The following is a 21,589-nucleotide window of genomic DNA, read 5'->3' on the forward strand; positions in this document are numbered from 1 at the left end:
TCTAAATTTTGGTATGGATTGTCTAGGGAGAAATCTAGGTACATAAATTTTTTTATAGTTGTAGTAATTTGGATCAAGAAAAGAAAGGACTCAGATGTGGCCTCAGTGATAATAATAAAAGCTTTGATTAAGAAATAGAAACCGGGCTAAATCTCAGAATTGTTGATATTTTAGCAAACCCAAAACAGCACAATTTACAATTTTCTTGAAGTCATCAATCTGCTGAAGGTAGTGTGACATCCTTCTCGAGACTTCTTTAGGAAGTGTTGAGGAAATGAAGATTAAGATGCTCCATACTGACAAATCCTATTAAATACCATATATATATCACTACTTCCTTGTCCCAAGTCTACTTTAGGACAATCACTGTAACAATACAATATCTCGAATAATTTATGAGCATTACACATTAGTTCTGCGAGTAGGAAGTAAATCTGAGCATTTTTCAAATTTATAAGGCATATGGTTATACCAACTATTTAGTTAATGGTTTTTTGTTGCTGCTACTATCAAAAATGCTCTTTTAGGCATTTTATTTCTGTCTCGAGTCCTCTAAATGCTAGCTTTAGAAACGCTGCTTGCAAGTGGCCAGTGATGGCAAACCACCATCACTTACAGGCAATTTGGTTTCCATTACAAATTAATGAAGTGATAATTGCTCTGTGTAATCTTTTATGTGCAAAGCAAGCTGGTGTTGTTTGCATTGTCTTCCTGCAATTTATACTTCTGTTTTCAAGGACTTGTGAAAGCTTGCCAAAGTTAATTCTACAATGAGAATACCATAATTAAAATCATATTTTACATCAAATTATGAATCTCTCCACATAATGGACTCTATTTAATGTCTAGCAGTGTTATGCTGATAGCAAAATAAATGGATAGGAGATTCATCACTTGGTACAAACTACTCCAAATCTGTTCCTTTTTAAGGGCTGACCTTGGTTATAGCCATTTTTGACTTAAGAAAATAAGCACCTATTTGTGATCCTATATTCTAATAAACATTAAAGCAAGTAGTACTTTTAACTTGTTTTGTTTTCTAACTTTGTTAGGTGAATGAAGGAGAAAAAGTTTCTAAAATTAATTTCTGACACTGTTGAACTTCATACATTGTTTTGTGAATTCACACACCCTAAAGTAGATGACTTATTTTCCCTAATGAAATTTTAAAGTCAAATAAGCAACATGTTCCTTTACTTGTGATTACCAAAATTAATTTTATAAATTAACATTTTGTCTAGTTTTGTGACATGGATTTGAATTCCTTTGATTCTGATAAATAATGCCAATAGGCTTTAAATGCTTCTTGTTTATTTAAATCATATTAAAATATATTATAGCTGCTAAAAGTAATTAGTGGAGAAAATTTTCACAGCATATTTATACAAGGCCTCTCAAAATGAATATTTTCTTATTATTCTGTAACTATACAATATTATGTCTTAATCACATGTTTTATTGCTAAGAATTACTATCATGAATGATTCTTCCACATCTCCCTTCTTTCATTTTCTAAGAAGTGGTACTTTGTCAGATAGAAGAAAAATGAAGTCAAAACTTAAGTGTATATGGTGTAAAAGTGTTAGTATGTATTCTATGATCCTATCAGGTATTTAGTGAGGGATAGATGATAAAAAAAAATTCCTAAGAACAGCAGAATCAGAGGAAGACATGGAGAAGAAAAGAAACAGTAACAAAGGAATAAAGGACAAAGTATTCTATACTCCTGAAAACAACAAAATTATTCACATTGATACAAACACAGAATATACCTAAGTGAAACATAATGTGTCATCTAATCTGATCTAACTCTAATATGAAATGAAGAGTTTCAAAAAATTTGAATTCAAAGACATCGAGGTAAAATAAATGCTATTTTTAAATCAGTAGGCAAAATTAAGCATATAGAAAAAGTAAACATAAGGATGACAGTTGGAAACAGCTGTAATTTCTCATAAGTCACATAAACAGTATGATTGATCTGAAGTTAAAAGTTTCTCCAAGTTTGCTGTAGGGATAAATATTAACAGCTCTAAAACATCTTGAAAGTTTCAAAGTATTCTTCTGTAATGAGAAAAGGTATTCATGTAATCTTAACCATTTTAAAAATAACAGCAAATTCAAGTATTTTTATATAATTTCTTTTATCATCTGATGTCCAAAATGAATAAAAAACTAAGTTGAATTGATTGATTCACCATATTGTCTGTTTTATATGCATCACTCTCAAGTTAGTACTTTGGAGGAGAAATCAGGTATATTTTTAGTTTTATTTCAACTCTGCCCATCACCCAATGTGGGCCTAATAGAATGCCGGAGTATCTATGAAAATGTCATGCATGTAGACACATAGTATCGACATCATTTATGTTGATTTCTTTTTTACTATATATTCAAATTCATTATAAGCCATCCCAAACTGGGTGAAGAGTAATAAACATCAAATTTAGACAGCATTTTTTTTCTTTTTAAACAGGTACAAAAAAAAAGCAACAAACCATAGCATAATGTTATTGGAAACAGATCTCTTGAGGTTTTGGGTTGGAATGTTGACTAGGCATAATCACTTACAAAGTGACTGTTTATTCCACAGAGCCAAGAAATTGCAATGCAATCCAAGCAAGTTCACCAACATTATGTATTTCCTTGTGTCTAATAATTCCTACAACACTGCAAATAACCAAAACTATAAACAAGGATGATACAGACTTTTATGCTGAGTAATAATGTTGTGCTTGTTGATTTATTGTGTAATTCTTATGATGCCTTTTGTATTCTGGTAATCGTTATTATTCCACATGCTTAACTCATTCATTCTATCTTCTTTGCTTTGATTCTTCAGTGGGAAGAGATCAGTGGTGTGGATGAGCACTACACACCCATCAGGACTTACCAGGTTTGCAATGTCATGGATCACAGTCAAAATAATTGGCTGAGGACAAACTGGGTCCCCCGGAACTCAGCTCAGAAGATTTATGTGGAGCTAAAGTTCACTCTACGGGACTGTAATAGTATTCCACTGGTTTTGGGAACTTGCAAGGAGACTTTCAATTTGTACTACATGGAATCTGACGAGGATCACGGGGTTAAATTCCGAGAGCATCAGTTTACAAAGATTGACACCATTGCCGCTGATGAAAGTTTTACTCAGATGGATCTTGGGGACCGTATTCTTAAACTCAACACTGAGATTAGAGAAGTAGGCCCTGTCAATAAGAAGGGATTTTACCTAGCATTTCAAGATGTTGGTGCTTGTGTTGCCTTGGTGTCTGTGAGGGTGTACTTCAAAAAGTGCCCATTTACAGTGAAGAATCTGGCGATGTTTCCCGACACGGTACCCATGGACTCCCAGTCTCTGGTGGAAGTGAGAGGTTCTTGTGTCAATAACTCGAAGGAGGAAGATCCTCCCCGGATGTACTGTAGCACAGAAGGAGAATGGCTCGTGCCCATTGGCAAGTGCTCCTGCAATACTGGATATGAAGAGAGAGGTTTCATGTGTCAAGGTAAGAGCCTTTAAAAAAAAATATTTTCTAGTTCTCCCTTTCTAGAAAGAAATGAAACCAACCTGGAAAAAATTGGCAAAGAAATTTGGCTTTAACCAACCTGTGTATAGATTATATCCATCCCACTTGTTTTGTTGGTTTATTGTAGCTTGTAGACATACTAGTGTGTTTGTTCATGCAGTTTGCGCTTGAATCTGACAGAGGTGTCATGCGTGGTATTTTATTTTTTTCTTCTATTTAATGACATAAGAGAGTCTTAAGAGAGTAACAACTCAAAAGAAAAGAAATCTCTCCCTTTTCAGTAGAAGGTAAATATATCTGGAATTCAGCTAATCTAAGATGGAAAATTGGTTAATGTATTGACCCTATTTGTGATCATGTATCTTAAAGTAGCTTAAGCTTAATTGCTATAAAATATGGTCTGTTCTTTAATGATACTTAACTATCTAATGAATAAGAAAATCATTCACTTAAGAGAAAATAAAGGGTGGCTGGATACTCCTGAATCAGGCCTCTAATTTTAGCTCCTCAGGAAGCTCAGATCTGAGAACTGGGGATGTTTTCAGCCCAGGTAGGAAAGTCCATGAGCCTTGACTACCAAAATGATGGAAATGGACCTGTCACTCAACTGGTACAGCACTAGGCTCAAGCAAGTTTGACGATAAACTAGCCAAAACATAATTTGAGGAAATGGGGAGGGAGTTAGTATAGCCATAGGATATCTAATAAAATTTCAACATGTGCAAGGGTGACACAAGCATCCTAGGTCTGCAAAACAGTCTCAAAATTTAATTCCATGTTCCCTGCTATCAAGTAGTACAAAATAATCAGTCACATGAGAAAAATAGAGGTATAAGCATTCTATAAGACTTCCAAAGTTCAGAAATCCATTATAAAAAGAAAAATTGATACATGAGTAATTTTAATGGAAGGCATACCAGTAAATAGTCTATCATAGGTAAAAAGCATATTGCCAGTTCATTGAAAGAAATTTTTATTGTGAAGATTTTAAAATAAATCATGAGATTAATGTTATTTACCAGATATTCTTTTAACAAGTCTTCAACTTAAGGAAATTATCTCATATTTAACAAATAGGGGAAAGAAAGTTAATCTCTTATAGTTTGCTGTGTAGGGCTTAAGACTTATTTAAGTCATGATCTAGGAACTTGAATAATTTGATGGATAGTCAACAATAGATTGAGTTTTTACAGGATATCAAAAATTTATTTTTAAAATATTATATTGAAAATTCAAAATTATAACATGACTTTAAAAACCTAACAACTCTACCACTTGGATTCAATCATAGATCACTGGGTTTACATAGTTATTTTTATCTGTTGTATCATTAATATTTTGTACTCTTGCTGGCCACAAGTAAGACTGTGAGGAAATTTTTCATTAATTTCAAGGGAACCACGTGATCATGTTTTTCCCTTTTCATTCCCGACTAATGAATTATGTTAACTCACTCTGGAAAGAAGAAATTAGCTGGCTAATGGATTTTTATATAGTCAATTAATTACATTTGAGAGAGATGGCAAGAGGTTACTATAAATATTCCTGTTCATGCAAAATTAGTTTAGACATTGTATACTAAATATCCTATCAATGTCACTTAAGAATCTGTTGTTCTTTTCACTATGTCTACATAGTCATTGTGGAATGTTATATATTGGTTATTCTTTTACATTAGTAGCGGAATAGCAAAGCATGTTTGATGAGATACATAAAGGCAGGTAGACCTTTAGATTATTATAAGAAATTATATTTTTTCGCTTATTAACTTTCCATAGCAATTATTACTTTCTTTATTGCTCTATATCAATTCAGAAGATCTTAAAGCACAAGTTTCATAGGCAGGGTTATTTTAGAATGTTTGCTTGTTTTGACAAAAAAGCTAGAAAAAACTATAAACCTCTAAGGAAGTGTTTCAGCACCTATTGCATCTGTATGCAAAAGCTATACAATGTTTACATATTTGAATGAATTTAGAATAACTTCCTTCCATTTTTTTCTTTGATAAATGTTGCTGAGGATATGAACCACATTTTCCTGATCCACTCATCTACTGAGGAACATCAGGGTTGGTTCCATGTTTTAGCAATGACAAATTGTGCTGCAATGAACATAGCTGTGCTGGTGGCTTTAGTGTGGCATTGCTTGTAATCTTTTGGGTAGATGTCCAAAAGTAGGGCTGCTGGGTCGTAGGAAATTTATGTTTAGCCTTCTTAGGAACCGCCACACTGCTTTACAGAGGGGTTGAACCAAATTGCATTCCCACCAGCAATGCAGTAGTGTTCCCTTTGGCCACCTCTCCTTTGGCATTTGTTATTATTAGATTTTCTGATAATGGACATTCTTACTGTGGTGAGGTGGAATCTCAATGTTATTTTGATTTGCATTTCTTTTATGGCCAGTGATGTAGAACATTTTTTCATGTGTCTCTTGGCCATTCTCATTTCCTCTTCAGAAAAGTCTCTTTTTAAGTCTGTAGCTCATTTGTTGAGGGGGATGTTGGTTCTTTGATTTTTTTTTTTTTGACGAATTTAACTTTTTGAGTTCTGCATATATTTTAGATATCAGGCCTTTGTCCATTGTAAAGATATTCTCCCAATCTGTGGGCTTTCTGTTTATCTTGCAAGCTATGTCCTTTGCCCTGCAGAAGCTCTGCAGTTTGGTACACTCCCACTCTTCCAGCCTGTCTTTAATTTGTTGTATTTGGAATTCTATGCCTCTGTCAGAAGGAATAATACTACCCTATTTGTAAGGAAATGTAAGGACTCAGAAATAATCATCCTGAGTGAAGCAATCCAGACCCAAAGAAACATAAACCCTATGGTGTCCCTCATAGGGAATAGCTAGTACATGATTAGGCTACTCATAGAAAAAGATCAAAACAGCCCAATTGCTACATCCATATGATGACATAAGATGATGCTAAGTGAAATGAACTCCATGCTATGGAAACAAGTGTTATAACACTGTTGTAACTTGCAACATGTGAAACTGTACCTTTTTTTTTTTTCCTTGTCTGTCTGACCGATTGATTGCTTTGTTTTGTTTTGTTTTTCTTGCATTCCCTCCCTGTGGTTTTACCCCGGCTATCACTGTATCTCATCTGAGTACCCTGGACACTGTTTATACAGGTATTAGAACTATGGAAGGGAAACAGAATATCAAATTCGAGAGCAAAGGATAAAAAGACAAACTATTCCAAAAGCAATACTTACAAAACCATTTGGTGTGGACCAACTGTACAAGTCATGGGGAAGAGGGAAAAGGGGAGCGAGGAAGGGGGGAAATGAGGGAGGTGGTAATAAGTTGAACAAGAAATGTACTCACTGTCTTACATATGAATCTATAACCTCTCTGTACTGCACTTTGACAATAAAGGAAAAAAAAATGTTGCTGAGGAGAAAGGCCATTGTTGGCTTTTCAGAAACAACATTACTAGAACACAGTAGATTCAGTAGATTTTCCATTACAAATTTAGTAAATGATCAATTACTATGAGATTTCTATGTCATCTACACATTTTTAGGATGTAAGTACTGGGAGAACCTAGATTAGTTTTCCATCTTAAATCCACTGAGTCTGTTCAGAAAATCAAATAATTTTTTCTCATTTGAGAAGAACACATTTGATTATTATGTTACATATAGTTGCAACCAGTAAAGAATAGATTCATTTAAACTCCCATTAGGGAATGTTGAAGGAAAGGAATAACAATACTTTATCTTGCATGAGATTGTTTCCTATTTTATTAATTTATCTTATTTTCTTTATTATAAAAGTAAATTGATATAAAACTCACATATACAATAAAAAAGTGATTCAGTAGATTTTTGAAATATTGAGATCGTTGAAATTCTTGTTGCCTAAACTCAAAACAGTCACAGCATAGATTCATCTTGCATTATTTTATCGAAATATAAACTTTACATTATTTATCACTCCAGTTTTTCCTTGAATTATAAAAATGAATTTCTTGATTTTAAAATGATAGTTCTCCTTTTCTACTTTGCTTCATAAAAAATCTTTAAGTATTGTACAAATTGTTTCAATTCAATATGTCAATTAGTAAGTTCAATACAACTTGATAAATGTCATCCCTTCCACCAATCTTCCACAACTCTCCCAACACCACTCTTTCCTTTTAATAGTTGTACATTCATGGTTCATCAAATCAGTGAGGTTTTTTTTTTTAATGAAAATATGCCACTTGTAAGTTATAATGTAAATGAATTTTAAAATGTTAAATTAAACAGATGTGCTATGACAGTTTTGTAGTAGCTATAAAATCTGTGATTTCTGCAATCTTTTATGTCTTCTCATAAATTTATATAAATTGTTGGAACACTGAGTTGATATTACACTGAGTTTGTCCTCAAATTTATTTTGATTTTATTGTCCTGGTTAGCAAAAGCTCTTGTCACTACCAAGTATTTAATGCTGCTTATCAATTTTGTGTTCAAACACTTTGAACTTCCATAAATTGCTTCCTCCTCAAAACTGATGGCTTTCAGAATAGCCAGTGCATTGCATAACTAGTATTACCTAAACGTTCTTGAATATCATGGTTTTAGGTCATCATCATCATTGAAAAGGTTACTTTCCTTGTTTCGTCACTTAAATATTATATAGTTTTATATTAGCTTTTCATTTAGACATCTTGAACAAGAGAAAATGTCCATAGTGTATATGTTTATATATGTCTTTATTATCCACATATTGATTCTCCTGTTCTTTTGAATAATAGCCTTTTCTTTCCAAAAGATATTTTCTTTCTTTAATTTTGGTAAGGCATGTAGCTGAGTGGTAGAGACAGGACTTCCCTTGGATGCACAAAAGTACAATTCTGACACCTTAAAAGACAGAAAAGAGGAAGACTTGAAATTTAGTTTCATTTAATTTCCAGTCTACTTTATCACAAGTGACATTTACTGTTATTGATAGCTTTTCTCTTCCCTCTTGCCATCAGTCACTCTTGAGTTTTCCCATGTGGTGTTTAACCCTTTCCATTATTTTTATTTGTTTATCATGTATCTTTTCTATTGATTCCTGTAAATAATCTATATTTATAGGTGCACATTTTATATTATATATCAAGAAAGGCAAACATTTTAAGAGATTAAAGTTTAGGAAAGGCAACAAAATGTAAGAGTGCAAATTTTTAAATGTCACATTTCAAACAATTAAACCTGTTTCTTTTTACACTGCATTTATGTAGTACCATAGGTTTATTAAAATATAGTGTAAATGGCATTGTCTTAAAGGAATTATGCAATAAAAATAATAAATAAAGGTAACATCTCTTTACCTGTTGTTTCTGATTGGGTAAGTTACTGTATCTAATTGTGTTGTTTGAGTAGGTATACATATATAATTTACAACCATCTACATAATACCTCAGTGGAAAAATTCTAACTTATATAAAATATGTGACAAACATTCTTCCATGAATGTGATATTTCTGTAGATTCTTAATCAAATTATGCCAATATAAAAATCTAAACTATCATTAAACATCTTATTTAAATAGAAAAAGATAGGCAAATAAATGGAATATATTTGATTTATGACTTCTTTAGCTATCATAGTATTTTTTTCAGTCTGTACCAAAGCCAACAGTGTAAATTTAAAGCATAAATTTGTAGGTTAAAATACTAAAAAGAAATGTGAATTCTTTCTTCTGTAGATGCTACAGACCAGATTATTTTCAACTTTCAGAGACAATTTAACTGCAAACATATTTAGGAAATATATGATCATGGATAAATTTAGGGAGTAGTATGGATATATCTAGCTACTTAAAAACCTCACAATGAGCTCTTAAATTCAATGATCAGAAATTAAGCACAATAAACACTCTTAAAAATCATAAATACTACTATAAAGGGTACTCACATATTTACAAAGAATTATAATAACACAGGAATTCAGTAAAATGTGTAGACTGTTTTACCTTGTATAGGGTAATTTATATGATTTATTATTAATTCACAGAAAAAATGAGATATTTAAGTTATTTTTAATTAAATTATTTCCCTTAATTTTATCCCAACCTAGCAGTGATTTTAAAGGTCAAATTAAATAACATTTCTGGGCTAAGGATGTAACTCAGTCACATAGCACTTGCCTGCCACACACAGAATACAATGTATTTTCCTGAAGGCAGTTCAAATATCCCTTATAAAATGGCTGTAGGAAATCCGTGAATATACTCTAAGTATATTCACTACATTTCCCAGGACAGTGTTCTCTAATAGAATAAAAAATGGGAAACTCATTTCTGTTACAGAAGGAATAGTAGCTGTGACACTACTTAAAATATTTCACTTTTTACCTTGTCAGTTTTATTTCCAGTGGTAGATCAGAACTTTGTTTGGCTGGACAATCTACATACCATGTAAATGTAAATTTACCTATAAAGTGATTAGAATTTTCTATGACAACAACCTAAGTACAATGTCCATTGAAAATTGTAATGTTGGTTTTGAGGAATATGTAAATCTTAGTTCTTTTGCTATCTTAATGAATGACAGTCAGATTGTTTAAGTATCTGTCATGGTAACAACATCAAACTTAGTTAAATGCGGAGGAACGTCCTGAAATTTCATTTATTTAACTTAAGCCATATTATATGAACCATCTTCTTTGTTTCTAATTTGCTTCCTATCACTAAGTTAAACAACTTCTCGTTTTAAAATTTTTTAAATTTAATTTTATTGTCAAAGTGATGGATAGAGAGGTTACAGTTACATATGCAAGGTAATGAGTATATTTCTTCTCAAACTTTTTACCTCCTCCCTCCTTTATCTCCCAACTATCCTCTTCCCCAACTCCCCTGCTGAGTTTTACAGTTAATTTCCAACATAAAAAACAATTTTCTTATTATTTTGTAATGCACATATTATTTTTATGTATCCAACTTATACCTCTTTCTTCTCATATCAAATTTTCAAATATCATCAAAACTCCAATATATATAGGAAATATAAGCCCTATTTAAAAATTAAACAGAAAGAATTGATATTTCCTCAACTTTTCCAACCTATTTGTCTTTTGATTCTGTCCTTCATAAATAAACTAAAACCCTAAATAAATGGATGATGCTATATTTTATTTTTCCTCTTGAGATATGTAGGTTCTGAGTTGTGAATAGTTTCACTAAAATTGCTTGTGTTGACAAAGTTTCACTTAGTGTTTTCCACCTTCCTTTCCTGTGATTTCTCCTCTAGTGCAGGCTGTGTTTAGAATTTTGACATTCCCTTGTTAGTTCCAGGATAGAACTTATAAGAGTTAATAATGGTTTACATTACAGCTTTGACAGCTGGCACTGAACTTTAATAGGGGACAATTGTAAAGAGAAGCATAAGTTTTGATATTGTTTGATGAAAGTGTTCTTCAAGTAAGAGCCATGTGGAAAGAATCAGATGACAAGTAAAGTTGCATACATGCTCTTCTGCTGTTGCTTCTCATCTGCCAGGATGTGGACAAAACATCCTGTTGGCAGATAACTCTATAATCACTTATGGATGCCTCTCTTTAGAACAGAATCTGGAAAAAAAAAGACAGAAACTCTGCCCATATTACTATTGCTACTCATTTAACTCTATGCAATGTGTAATTTTTGGTTGCACTTTAGAAATACGATCACAGTTTGGATGTCCAATCACAGAGTGCCTCTCTGAGAAGAGAACCAAAGATCACAAAGGCAAATCACCAAAATAAACACCCATACCCTCCTTAGGGAAGTGTTTTTTTTTCTATTACAGACCATTGCAAGATTTTTTTTTTAATATAGTACCAATAGTTGAAGAATAAGAATACCTTCAAATTCTGTGAGATCCTGAATGCAAAATGTTCCTGAATGGGATGTGCAGTGGTCAGTTGCAGTGCACTGAAAGGTTAAAAGCAAATGCTGTGACTGAGAACAGCTGCAGCCTTTTGATATGAAGACTTATTTTCAGCAAAGAAAGCCATGTTCTGATGTGAGGGAATATCATTCCTGAATATGTGTGATGTAATATGTAAAGTTTTGAGAAATTCAGAAACAAATTTTAGTATAAAAATAGTGATTGGAAAGGAACATTTTCCTTTCCTGGGAGTTACTGAAAAAGAGAGGCAGGATATACAATACTTAAAGTCATTTAGTACATACCTCAAGCTACTTTACTAAAGATATAATAGTTTAATATTCTAATCATGATGCATGAATGTTTTGAGGTATGTCAACTGATGTGGCATATAATGGGTTATTGTGAGGAACTGGAAGGAAGTTGCTCTTGAACACCTTGGATTCTAAAGGGGTTATGAAATTAATTTCCTCTACAGGGATCAATCATGCTGTTCAATAATAGGTCCTATTGGCTCAAGCCAGTACTCCTCACTACTCAGTAGGCTGAGATCTGGGGATTGTAGTTCAAAGCTAGCCCTAGCAAAAATATCCATTGGAGTGGTGTCTCCAATTAACCAGCAAAAAGTTCAGTTGACATGTGACTCAAGTGGTAAAGCATCAGTCTTGAGCAAAATAACCAGCCCCCCAAAAAATCCAAACAAACAAACAAAAACAAATCAACAGGAGTGTGAGGTCCTAAATTGAAACATCAGTTCTGCCACAAAAGAAATAAAAGAAGCAAAAGAAAAAACTGTACAAATCATACAAGGAGAATACTGTTTACAGAATCAAGAAGATGTGCTGCTAAGCTCAAGTGAAAATTTATGAATGAGTCCTATATAATATATCCACTGGAAAAGTGTCATCGAGCAAACCAAAATTATCAAACTCTTGATCTCAGAAATTTCATAAGAGTTTAGGAGAAATATCCTTAAACAAAATGTGGATTTATCTTCTTTTAGTCAATCAAACAAGGATTTTGCCTCAAAGGGAGATAGAGCAATATCTGATAGCAGCTCTGGAAATCACCAATGCAGGAGAAGGTTGCTACTAATATTTGATGTTCAGGAGGCAGAGATGTTGCTACATGTCCCCCAGTGCCTATGACAGAATGCACCAGAAAGAATTATCCAGGCAAACTTATATAGAGACAAGTTGGAAACACCTTTATTTTCACCTGGAACAAAACCTTTACATTTCCAAAAAAAGGATAATTAAGGATAAGTAATCAAATTATATATAAGCGTAGCCTAAATAGAACAAGGCTTGCATTTATGAGATGGTACACCAAGTTTTTCTTCTGGATTTTCTTAGAAATTTATATAACTTCTGAAGTGATATGAAGACCTGTTATCTAATAAACATTTGAAGAGTGATTCTAAACATGCTTTTTAACTTTTTAGGAGAAATAATAAAGATTTCAAGAATTGTCACATCAAATAGATGTTTGAAAACACTGGCAAAAATTTATTAGCGAAGACCTATGTAAAACAATAAGGAACCCTAGTTATTTTACTACTTTAAGATCTGAAAATTTTAAGAGAATAGGAAAAGAGATATCAATGTTATCTGGAGATGGAGTGTTTTCCTTATGCAAAAAGTTTTAGAGAGTGGTTTTAAATTTACTTTCTGGATAGGATAATCTGATAGATTTACATGAAATCAAATCTGATTCCTTTTTTCACTATAATATGATAGCATTTTATTTTACTTTTCTAGAGCTAAGGACAAAACTCAGGGCCTTCCTCTGAGCTAAATCCCCCATGTCCTGATATGTTAATAATACAAACATGGAAAGCATATGGCAGTATATCATAGGATTTTATTGTATGAGTAACCTTTTATTCATAGTTCCCATATTCTAGTTTAGAAGTAGCCCATTGAAAATTAGAACAACACTTCCATATTAGCTGCAACTTCTTTCTTTCTTTCTTTCTTTCTTTCTTTCTTTCTTTCTTTCTTTCTTTCTTTCTTTCTTTCTTTCTTTCTTTCTTTCTTTCATCACCATTAATTCCTTTGGCATGAGACTAAGCTAGACATGTCATTTACTTTCCACCAGTCACCACCCAGGTAGAGAATGTCATACCCACATATGATAGAAGTGCAAAGTGGAGGTTAGATGAAGTTAAACCACTGATGCAAATTGTAGTTGATCAATGAAGAAATTAGGATTTGAAATGGTAAACATTCCTGTGTATAAACACTAATTTCTACCTAATTTTGGCATAGGCTAGCAGAAGTTAGAACACTGATACCTCACTGCCTGTTCAGAAGGAGCCTGGTAAAGGTCAAAGCTATGCTACTGCCAGGATCCTTCTGAGAATGATGTTCAGCACACTTCAATGTATCCTGTGACATCCTTAATGGAGCTATATTCTTGGCTCCGATGACAAGAGTCGTGTGTTCCTTGCACAAGTGGTTTGTTTGTACTCATAAGTGCATTGATTAATTGAACTGTCATAGTATTGTAATCTTTCTTTTAAAAATAGCAAAGAATTAATGTCTGTTTGTATCAGACAGTCATATGTACATACACCTTCACAATATGTCTTATGAAGACACTGAAAATGTTCTACTTTCATTTATGTGGTCCTTTAGCTCTATTCTTCAATTTAAAAATCTAATTTATAATAATCTATTCCATCTTGAATTATAAGAATCTTGACTCAAGTATGAACTCATAAATATATTTAAATTGCCAGTTATTGGTGGCCTAGTAGGCATCTAGTGATTAGTATGATGTATCATTTATTCCAACAAAGGTCTTATAATGTAAATATTATTAAGGATCTTTCATCAGAAAAATTCTAAGAGCATTCATTGATTTTTCATGTCACAGTATCAACAGAAATTCTGGTCTGTCAGAAACCAATAAATTTAATAAAATAAAATAAATAATAAGCTAATATGTTTTGTTTATTAATGCTTTTTCATGTCACCATAATGTGAAAATTTGCAAGCTCTTGCTGAAACTGAGGACTTACTAGATTTTTTAAATTTGGATTTATAGCAGTGCATGTCTTCTATACTTATCTACAAAAGACTTACTGGATATTTTATATCTATTTTTGAGAAAACATATTGATGTTGGTTATGCAAGGAAGCCAGAACTCCAAATTCATTGACATTTTACCTCTTTCTTCACTACAAAATTAGGCAAGACTACAACACAAAAAGATTTTCACAGGGTATCTCTGGCCTTTAGTTCTAGGCATGTGGAATAGAGTAACGCCTCTAATTACCTCTGCTTCTATTTCCATTACCCCTGCTGTTGCCAAGAACATGATTGATAGGAGATGATGGTGAGTGGAGAACCAGGGCTCAGAAAGACGCTCACTCTGCCCAATGTGTATCCCTGCACAATATGCCTCATTATGAGCTTGACAGATTCCAAGTGGCAGATTGGGAATGAGTTTTGGAGACGCTGACATATCTGTTCCACTCACCGTATTTTTAAAAAACTCTTAAGTACTATTATATGTAAGACTATACACATGCATGAAGATATAGATATAGATATAGATATATTTGTGGATATAGACATGTATAAATGTACAAAATACATATATGATATATAAGTGTATGTATGGTTGTACTGTACATATGTGACATATATTTACATAGGGGTATAGATGTACATATGCAATTAGAGTTGGCACTATATACTTAGTGTATATAAGACATCATAGGATATTAAGAAGAAAAATTATTTTAATTAAATATGTGTCAGCTTCAATGATACCTTGGTGTTGTAAACGTCCTTAAATTACTTTGTATTGCTTTTAGTCTGAGAACAAATAAGAGGTTTCTAAGTACAATATGACCAACTTTCAGACTTGGAGGAATACCTTATAATAATGGGTATTTGTAGTTTGCATAGTAAATCAATGTGGCTTAAAATATTCATATTTCCTACTTTACAGAGAGGTGGTTTATGAGCTGGTGTCATAGCTCAGGGACTCTTTGCTCCCATCAGGAATCTCTTAGCCTTAACCATCCTAGAATCTAAAGACTTTCAATGACTATTCAAATAATACAGTGAAACTTTTTCTTTACTGGTAATATTCAAAAAGAAGATTAGATTAGTTTCTAAGGGCTTTTCTTGCTTATGGTTGTGTTTTTGTTCAAGAAGAACTCTGTTTCATGCCCAAATCTGTGCAATGGTGATTGGTGGGATAATAGGATCCTATCAGTGTTGGAGGCAGAGAAATGGGACAGAGGAAGCTGAAAGTGAAAGCCAACTGTCCTTCCTGATGTTGATGGTTGCTGTCATTAGTGATGAAAAGGAACTGAGAAAATACATTAGATTGCTCCTTATTAAGCACAGTAGGTAAAGCTAATGAAGGCTTGAAAGCTCAATGAGCTGCCATAAAGTAATTTAAACGTTGTTCACATTGGCAAGTAGCCAAGTTCACGCTGCAAACTGTAGACAAGGGTTATGATTTCAGGGGAATTGTCAGTCCCATTGGTAAAGGACAGTTTCTTCACATTCTTAAAAGAGTCATAAGCATTGGAGTTACCCAGCAAGGCTGGTGGGATTACACTTGTGCTGCATGAATTTCCTCAGACTCTTGTAATTCCTTAGCATAAAGTCATTCTGTGTCTTGAATTCCCATCTTGTGTTTTGTTTATTTCAATAGGTTATATCTATGAGTAAGTGTGTTAACAACCTGGTTTGTTTATTTTGTAAATTTAAGACCTTCCAAAGAGTTATAAACTATTGTGATGAAATATGGTTAGTAAATATGATTGATCTTCAATATGAACACAAACCTTTAAGTGTGAAAACAACAAATTTTGTTATTATTATAAGTTCAGATCTTTCTAATATAATTGACTAGGTTTTCTCCTTTTGTAAATGATGTTGGAACCTGTCTCAAAATCTGTACACAATTGGTGTATCTTTTAGATAGGATTTACTTGAATAATTAAATAAAAAGATTTACATTCTGATAAATTAGTTAACATCTGAGTTACACCATGATACCACATACTCATTTTTTTTCTTATTTTATATTTTATTTTTATTTTCAAGGTGATATACAGAAGGATTACAGTTAAATACATAGTGAGTGCATTTCTTGTCAAGTGTGTTACCTCCTCCTTCATTTTTCCTACCCTCCCTCCTCCCCATTCCCTCCCCAAATTTTACAGTTAGTTGTAACTTACTTTCTCTCTCTCTCTTTTGCACCTAAGAACAGCAACAAAAGGAAGTAACACTAATGTAATTGCTTTTATTTCTGAAGACTGAAACATGCCAGATGTAGCCATTCATTTATATTAAAAAGATAGACACACTTATAAAATGTAATCTTCCTAAATACTTACTGGTTACTAAAAGTGATTCAAAAATTAAAACAGGTAATGTCTGCTTAATACTCATACTCAATTGAAAAAGTCTATGATTTGCAAAAATACCTTCACAGTTTGAAGAAAATATAATAATAACTTTAAAAGGCAATCATTTATTTATTTATTTATTTATTTATTAATACAAAGTAAGAAAAGGACTTGGAAATTATCAAATTACCTACAACTGAAATTATACTGCTTGGGATGTCTATTTTATGATGTAAAGACCTGAAGGGTCATAACCTTCCACAGATTTTACTTGCTATTATTTGTTCTCTGCGTTCACAAGCATAATTCCATGGGGCTCCTTTAATTATTACAAGGAAAGCCTATCACTTAGTAGGCTCTTTGTTTGAGGAAGTCAGTGGAAATACTCTAAGAATGCCTTAGGAATATATTTTTCTCAAAGCCTTTGGTCTGTTAAAAACAGTTTTCTAATTAAATTGGATGGCAGTGTTACATTTCTACCAACTGAGCAATTTTATACATCTAGAATATGCACCAATTTCTAAATATCCTTTTTAATTATAGTGTTTTAAAGATAGCTGTTGCTTTTAAAATCATATCATAAATGTCTAATAGATTTTCTAAAAAAAGTTGCAGGGGTTTTCCAAAAACAAAAAATGTACAGGAAACACCATTGCTGTCTGTCAAGGTGAGTGAATACACAAATTAATGTAGCCAGGAGATGCCTTTTCGATCTTACAACAATTCCAAAGCTCTAATTATCATCCACTCAAATTCACACTCATTGTAACTTGTTCTTAGCTCTTAAGAGATAAAAATCTTATCTTTGGAAGGGGGAAAGAAGAACACATTAGGCTGGGAATGTGGACTCGTGGTAGAGTGCTTGCCTAGCATGCATGAAGCATTGGGTTCAATTCCTCAGCACCACATATACAGAAAAAGCCAGAAGTGGCACTGTGGCTCAAGTGGTAGAGCGCTAGCCTTGAACAAAAAGAAGCCAGGGACAGTGCTCAGGCCCTGAGTCCAAACCCCAGGACTGGCAAAACAAAAAAGAAGAACACTATTAGTATGTTAAATATTATAAATGACCACCTGAAAATAGAACAAGAGCCCAAGTGGCTATGAGAGCAAACAGGTATGTTCAAGTACCCAGGTTGGCGCCACAGAGGGACAAGAATTTCTGTGCCTAAGTAAAACCCTAGTGTACAAAGAAGGTAGCAAAATATTTGAAGCAAGTGAGATGTACATTGCCATGAACTAAAGATTTCAATAAGTATGTGAATTGCCTTTACACTGTTTCTTTTGAGCCATTATATAGTATCTTTTATAGTATTTTCATCATAGGAAAAAAGAATAGGTTTATTTCTTTGATCAGTGTAGATGGTCTAAACCAGACTACTGATTTTATTATGGCACTTTTCTTAGTCACTAAGCCACTATGGATAAACTACTGACCCACTTTGAATTCTAGAGTTTTAGTGTGCAAATATAATATAACTATGGAGAATATATGTCTGCAGCTTGTGGAGAGGGAGACATCAGTAAGGACACATATTCTAGCACACAGCAATCACTTAATAAATACTGACATTTTCCTTATTTTTTCCAGAAATCCACAGATCCAAGAGTTTACTGTGCCACAACAATATTAAAATTAAACTTAACTCACTCATGAACATTTTGTATTACAATATATAATACTTCTATACTCTAAATTGAGAAATCATGAATTCTAAAACAAATTTACAATTTTACAATTTTAATTGATCCTTGTTTGAGTAGCATTCCAAAATCACATAATTTTCTAAGTTCAATCATTGGTTTTGATGGTCTGTCGAACATGGTTCAGGGTTATTTCTTTTAAAATAAGGTAAATCATACCATTCTTAATTCTTCATACATTCAGAATTACCTTGCTGTGACAGTGTTGTTTTTAAATAATGTAGAGAACCTGATCTTCTCCAATACTAGATAATTAACTACTCCTCAAGTTTGAAACTTAAGCATGGTTACTGAGTCTGAATCACATATAAGGCCTTCATGTTAATTTTGTACGATTATAAGAATAAAAGGAATAGAAACATAGAAATGTTTATGGTGAAGCAAAGATGAACAGGAAAGAGAACAAAAGAAAGGATATAATAAGTCAGAGAGAGACACAGAGCTACAGAAAGACAGGGAAAGACAGGGAGAGAGAGAGAAAGAGAGAGAGAGAAAGAGAGAGAGAGAACATGCATGGTCTATAATAAGCTTGTCTAAAACTAGCAACTCACCCAAAGAGTTAATTCAGAGACGATCTGGAATTTAAGAGTCCAGGTCTACATGTGTAGTCATTGAATATATGACTGATACCTATTTTGAAAACCATGTGTACTCCTATTTCTAGTGCTTTTTAATATTTTTTCTAAGGGCTTTTTATGTCTACCCTTATTAATTTCCAAATAGTTTTTCTGACATTAGGAAACACATTGTGGATAGTAATATTAAGTACTTTTTTAAAGTGATTTGTTCAAACTGCTGTTGAGAAATAAATAATGGATTATCTCTTGGAAATTCTGAACACTGAATTCACTCAGACTTTAGAACATTTTAACCCCAGGGATTATTTTAGATCCCTCCTAATTTATAAGTCCTAATTTATTTCTTGTATGTTACTTTAGTAAATACAAAATTATCTATACATGAAACTTGAGTATTTAAGGTAATGTTTGGTACATTAAGAAAAACATTTATGTGCCATGATATAATTGTTAATCCAGACTCCACCCTTTCAAGAATAATGTGACTCCTCTTAATCATGAGTAGTCACCTACCAGAGGAGAAGATTTACCTACGATTTTAAGACAGTGAATATTATTATTAAGTTAATTTATTTAAACACCTCAGGGAAATTTAACCTAGTAATTCAGAGTTAAGGATATCCCAGAACATGCGGGCTATTATTCTGGTCAGTTTATTTATAATGTCCCAGATCCAAGAATGACTAACTCTTATTTAAGCTGAAAAAGCTAAATGACTTAAGCATTCAAAAATTTATTTAGCCAATTTCACATTTACTCTCAGCACTGTGGTTCCTTTCTTAAAGTACCTACATGTTTGGGTTTCAAGTACATTGAATTTACAAGGTTAATTATAGTGTATTCTGCATAACACAGCCATTTTGTTGGTAGTTCAATATTATGTTTGGCATGTGTGATAACATTATAAAGTTGATTTGCTGTAACTTTGATTTGGATATTCTGTCAGAAATGACTACTTTTTTAGACACTGAGCCCCAGATAAAAATCTCTCCTAAGATTCACTTAAGTTTTATGAACCAAAGAAATTCTGTGATGAAATACTTCACTTTTTGGTTAATATTCATGGCCAGAATATATATATATATATATATATATGTACATTCTAATGGCAATGTATACTTACACAAAATAAGAAAAAAAAAAGACCTACAATTTTGAAGGTGAAGACTGGGTGGATAAAAGTGTGCTTGAAAGCAATTATGGAAAACAAGCATAAAGAAGCCAGATAAGACAGTTAAATTATATTGATTTTCCAATTTTTACTTACAGCCTATGTAAGCATGCTTCTTTATGTGCAATGATCTTTCCATTCAACATGTTAGGAAACAAATTTTGAGAAGCATAGTAACAATGTTATGTTTATTTAAATAAAATTATGTAGAGAGAATGATTTGAAACACTCTTTAGGCATGACACAGGCAAAATGAATCTTATACATGATCATGAGTTTATTACATTTATATAGATGTAGTAGGTGAACTATTAAATTCAAGACATTACAAAGAACACTACAAAGGAATATTTACAAAATATACTACACTTTTGAAAAGTTGTGAGTTTTTTTTAAGACTTAAATGTCCAGAGTGTGAATTTATTCCTCTAGTAAAATTATTTTAAGGGTAATATAGATTAGAAGCATACAAGAGAAACAAAGAGAAGACATAAAATGTAAGACCACTGAGGAAGAGCCTGATCATTTATTTTACTTGAATGTTTAGTAGTAAATCCCTATGGTATTTTGATTCCATACAGTAAATACATTTTTATTTTATAATATTTTATTTTATTGTAAAAGTAATGTACAGAGGGGTTAGTTACATAAGTAATGAGTACATATATGGTGAACTTTTTAAATTACAGCTTTATTTTAAAGTGTAAATGTTTACAACATGCTGAAAATTATATCATTGTGAGGAAATGCTAAAGTATATGAATTGGCATTTACAGATTTTAATTTACAGATTTTAAATGTTTATTTCAGAGTATTTGTGCATAATAAAACTATTACATTTATGAAGTTAGACAAACCAATTTATGTTACCTGTGGAAAGAGAAAGGCATACAGCAGTCAAGTAAATTAATCAAGCTTATCAAAGTTAGTTAATAGCAGACGCTTGTTAGAAGGATGTTCCATATTGACTTGAAAAGAGACATACATGGGCATAATATTTAAATTCATATTTTCCTGTGTGAAAATAAGTGTTTCAAGCACTAGAATGTTTTTAATGTAGGAATTTTGCCTAGACTTATCACCTTTGTCACCTGATCATAACAGATCATGTACTGGCATAGAAGAGAATACAGTCATGCTGGGACTGGGCAGCTCACATCAAAGATTTGTTAATTTTCTTCATGCATTGCATTTGGGATTTATTGTTGAGAGTTTTTAAGTAGAGTGAAAAAGGAAAGTGTATAGAGCTACTATAAACCCTTTAGGTAAAGCCTGATACCAGATTCATACCTGTAATCCTACTTACTCAAGAGGCTGAGATCTGAGGACAGTTGTTCAAAGTCAGCCCTGGTAGGAAAGTCTTTGAGACTATTCCCGATTAACTACTCCC

General features: G+C 32.6%; 1 protein-coding gene across 2 annotated transcripts in view; it reads left to right on the forward strand.

The window, feature by feature from the left end:
• Positions 1-21,589, forward strand: part of Epha3 (EPH receptor A3) — a 288,619-nt gene that overhangs the window by 78,652 nt on the left and 188,378 nt on the right. For both annotated transcript variants that reach the window (XM_048346456.1, XM_048346457.1), the window contains exon 3: positions 2,843-3,503. In XM_048346456.1, coding sequence (XP_048202413.1) covers positions 2,843-3,503 — 661 coding nt within the window. The remainder of the gene's footprint in view (positions 1-2,842; positions 3,504-21,589) is intronic.

Source organism: Perognathus longimembris, chromosome 5 (genome assembly GCF_023159225.1).
Source record: "Perognathus longimembris pacificus isolate PPM17 chromosome 5, ASM2315922v1, whole genome shotgun sequence".
NCBI classification, from domain to species: Eukaryota; Metazoa; Chordata; class Mammalia; order Rodentia; family Heteromyidae; genus Perognathus; species Perognathus longimembris.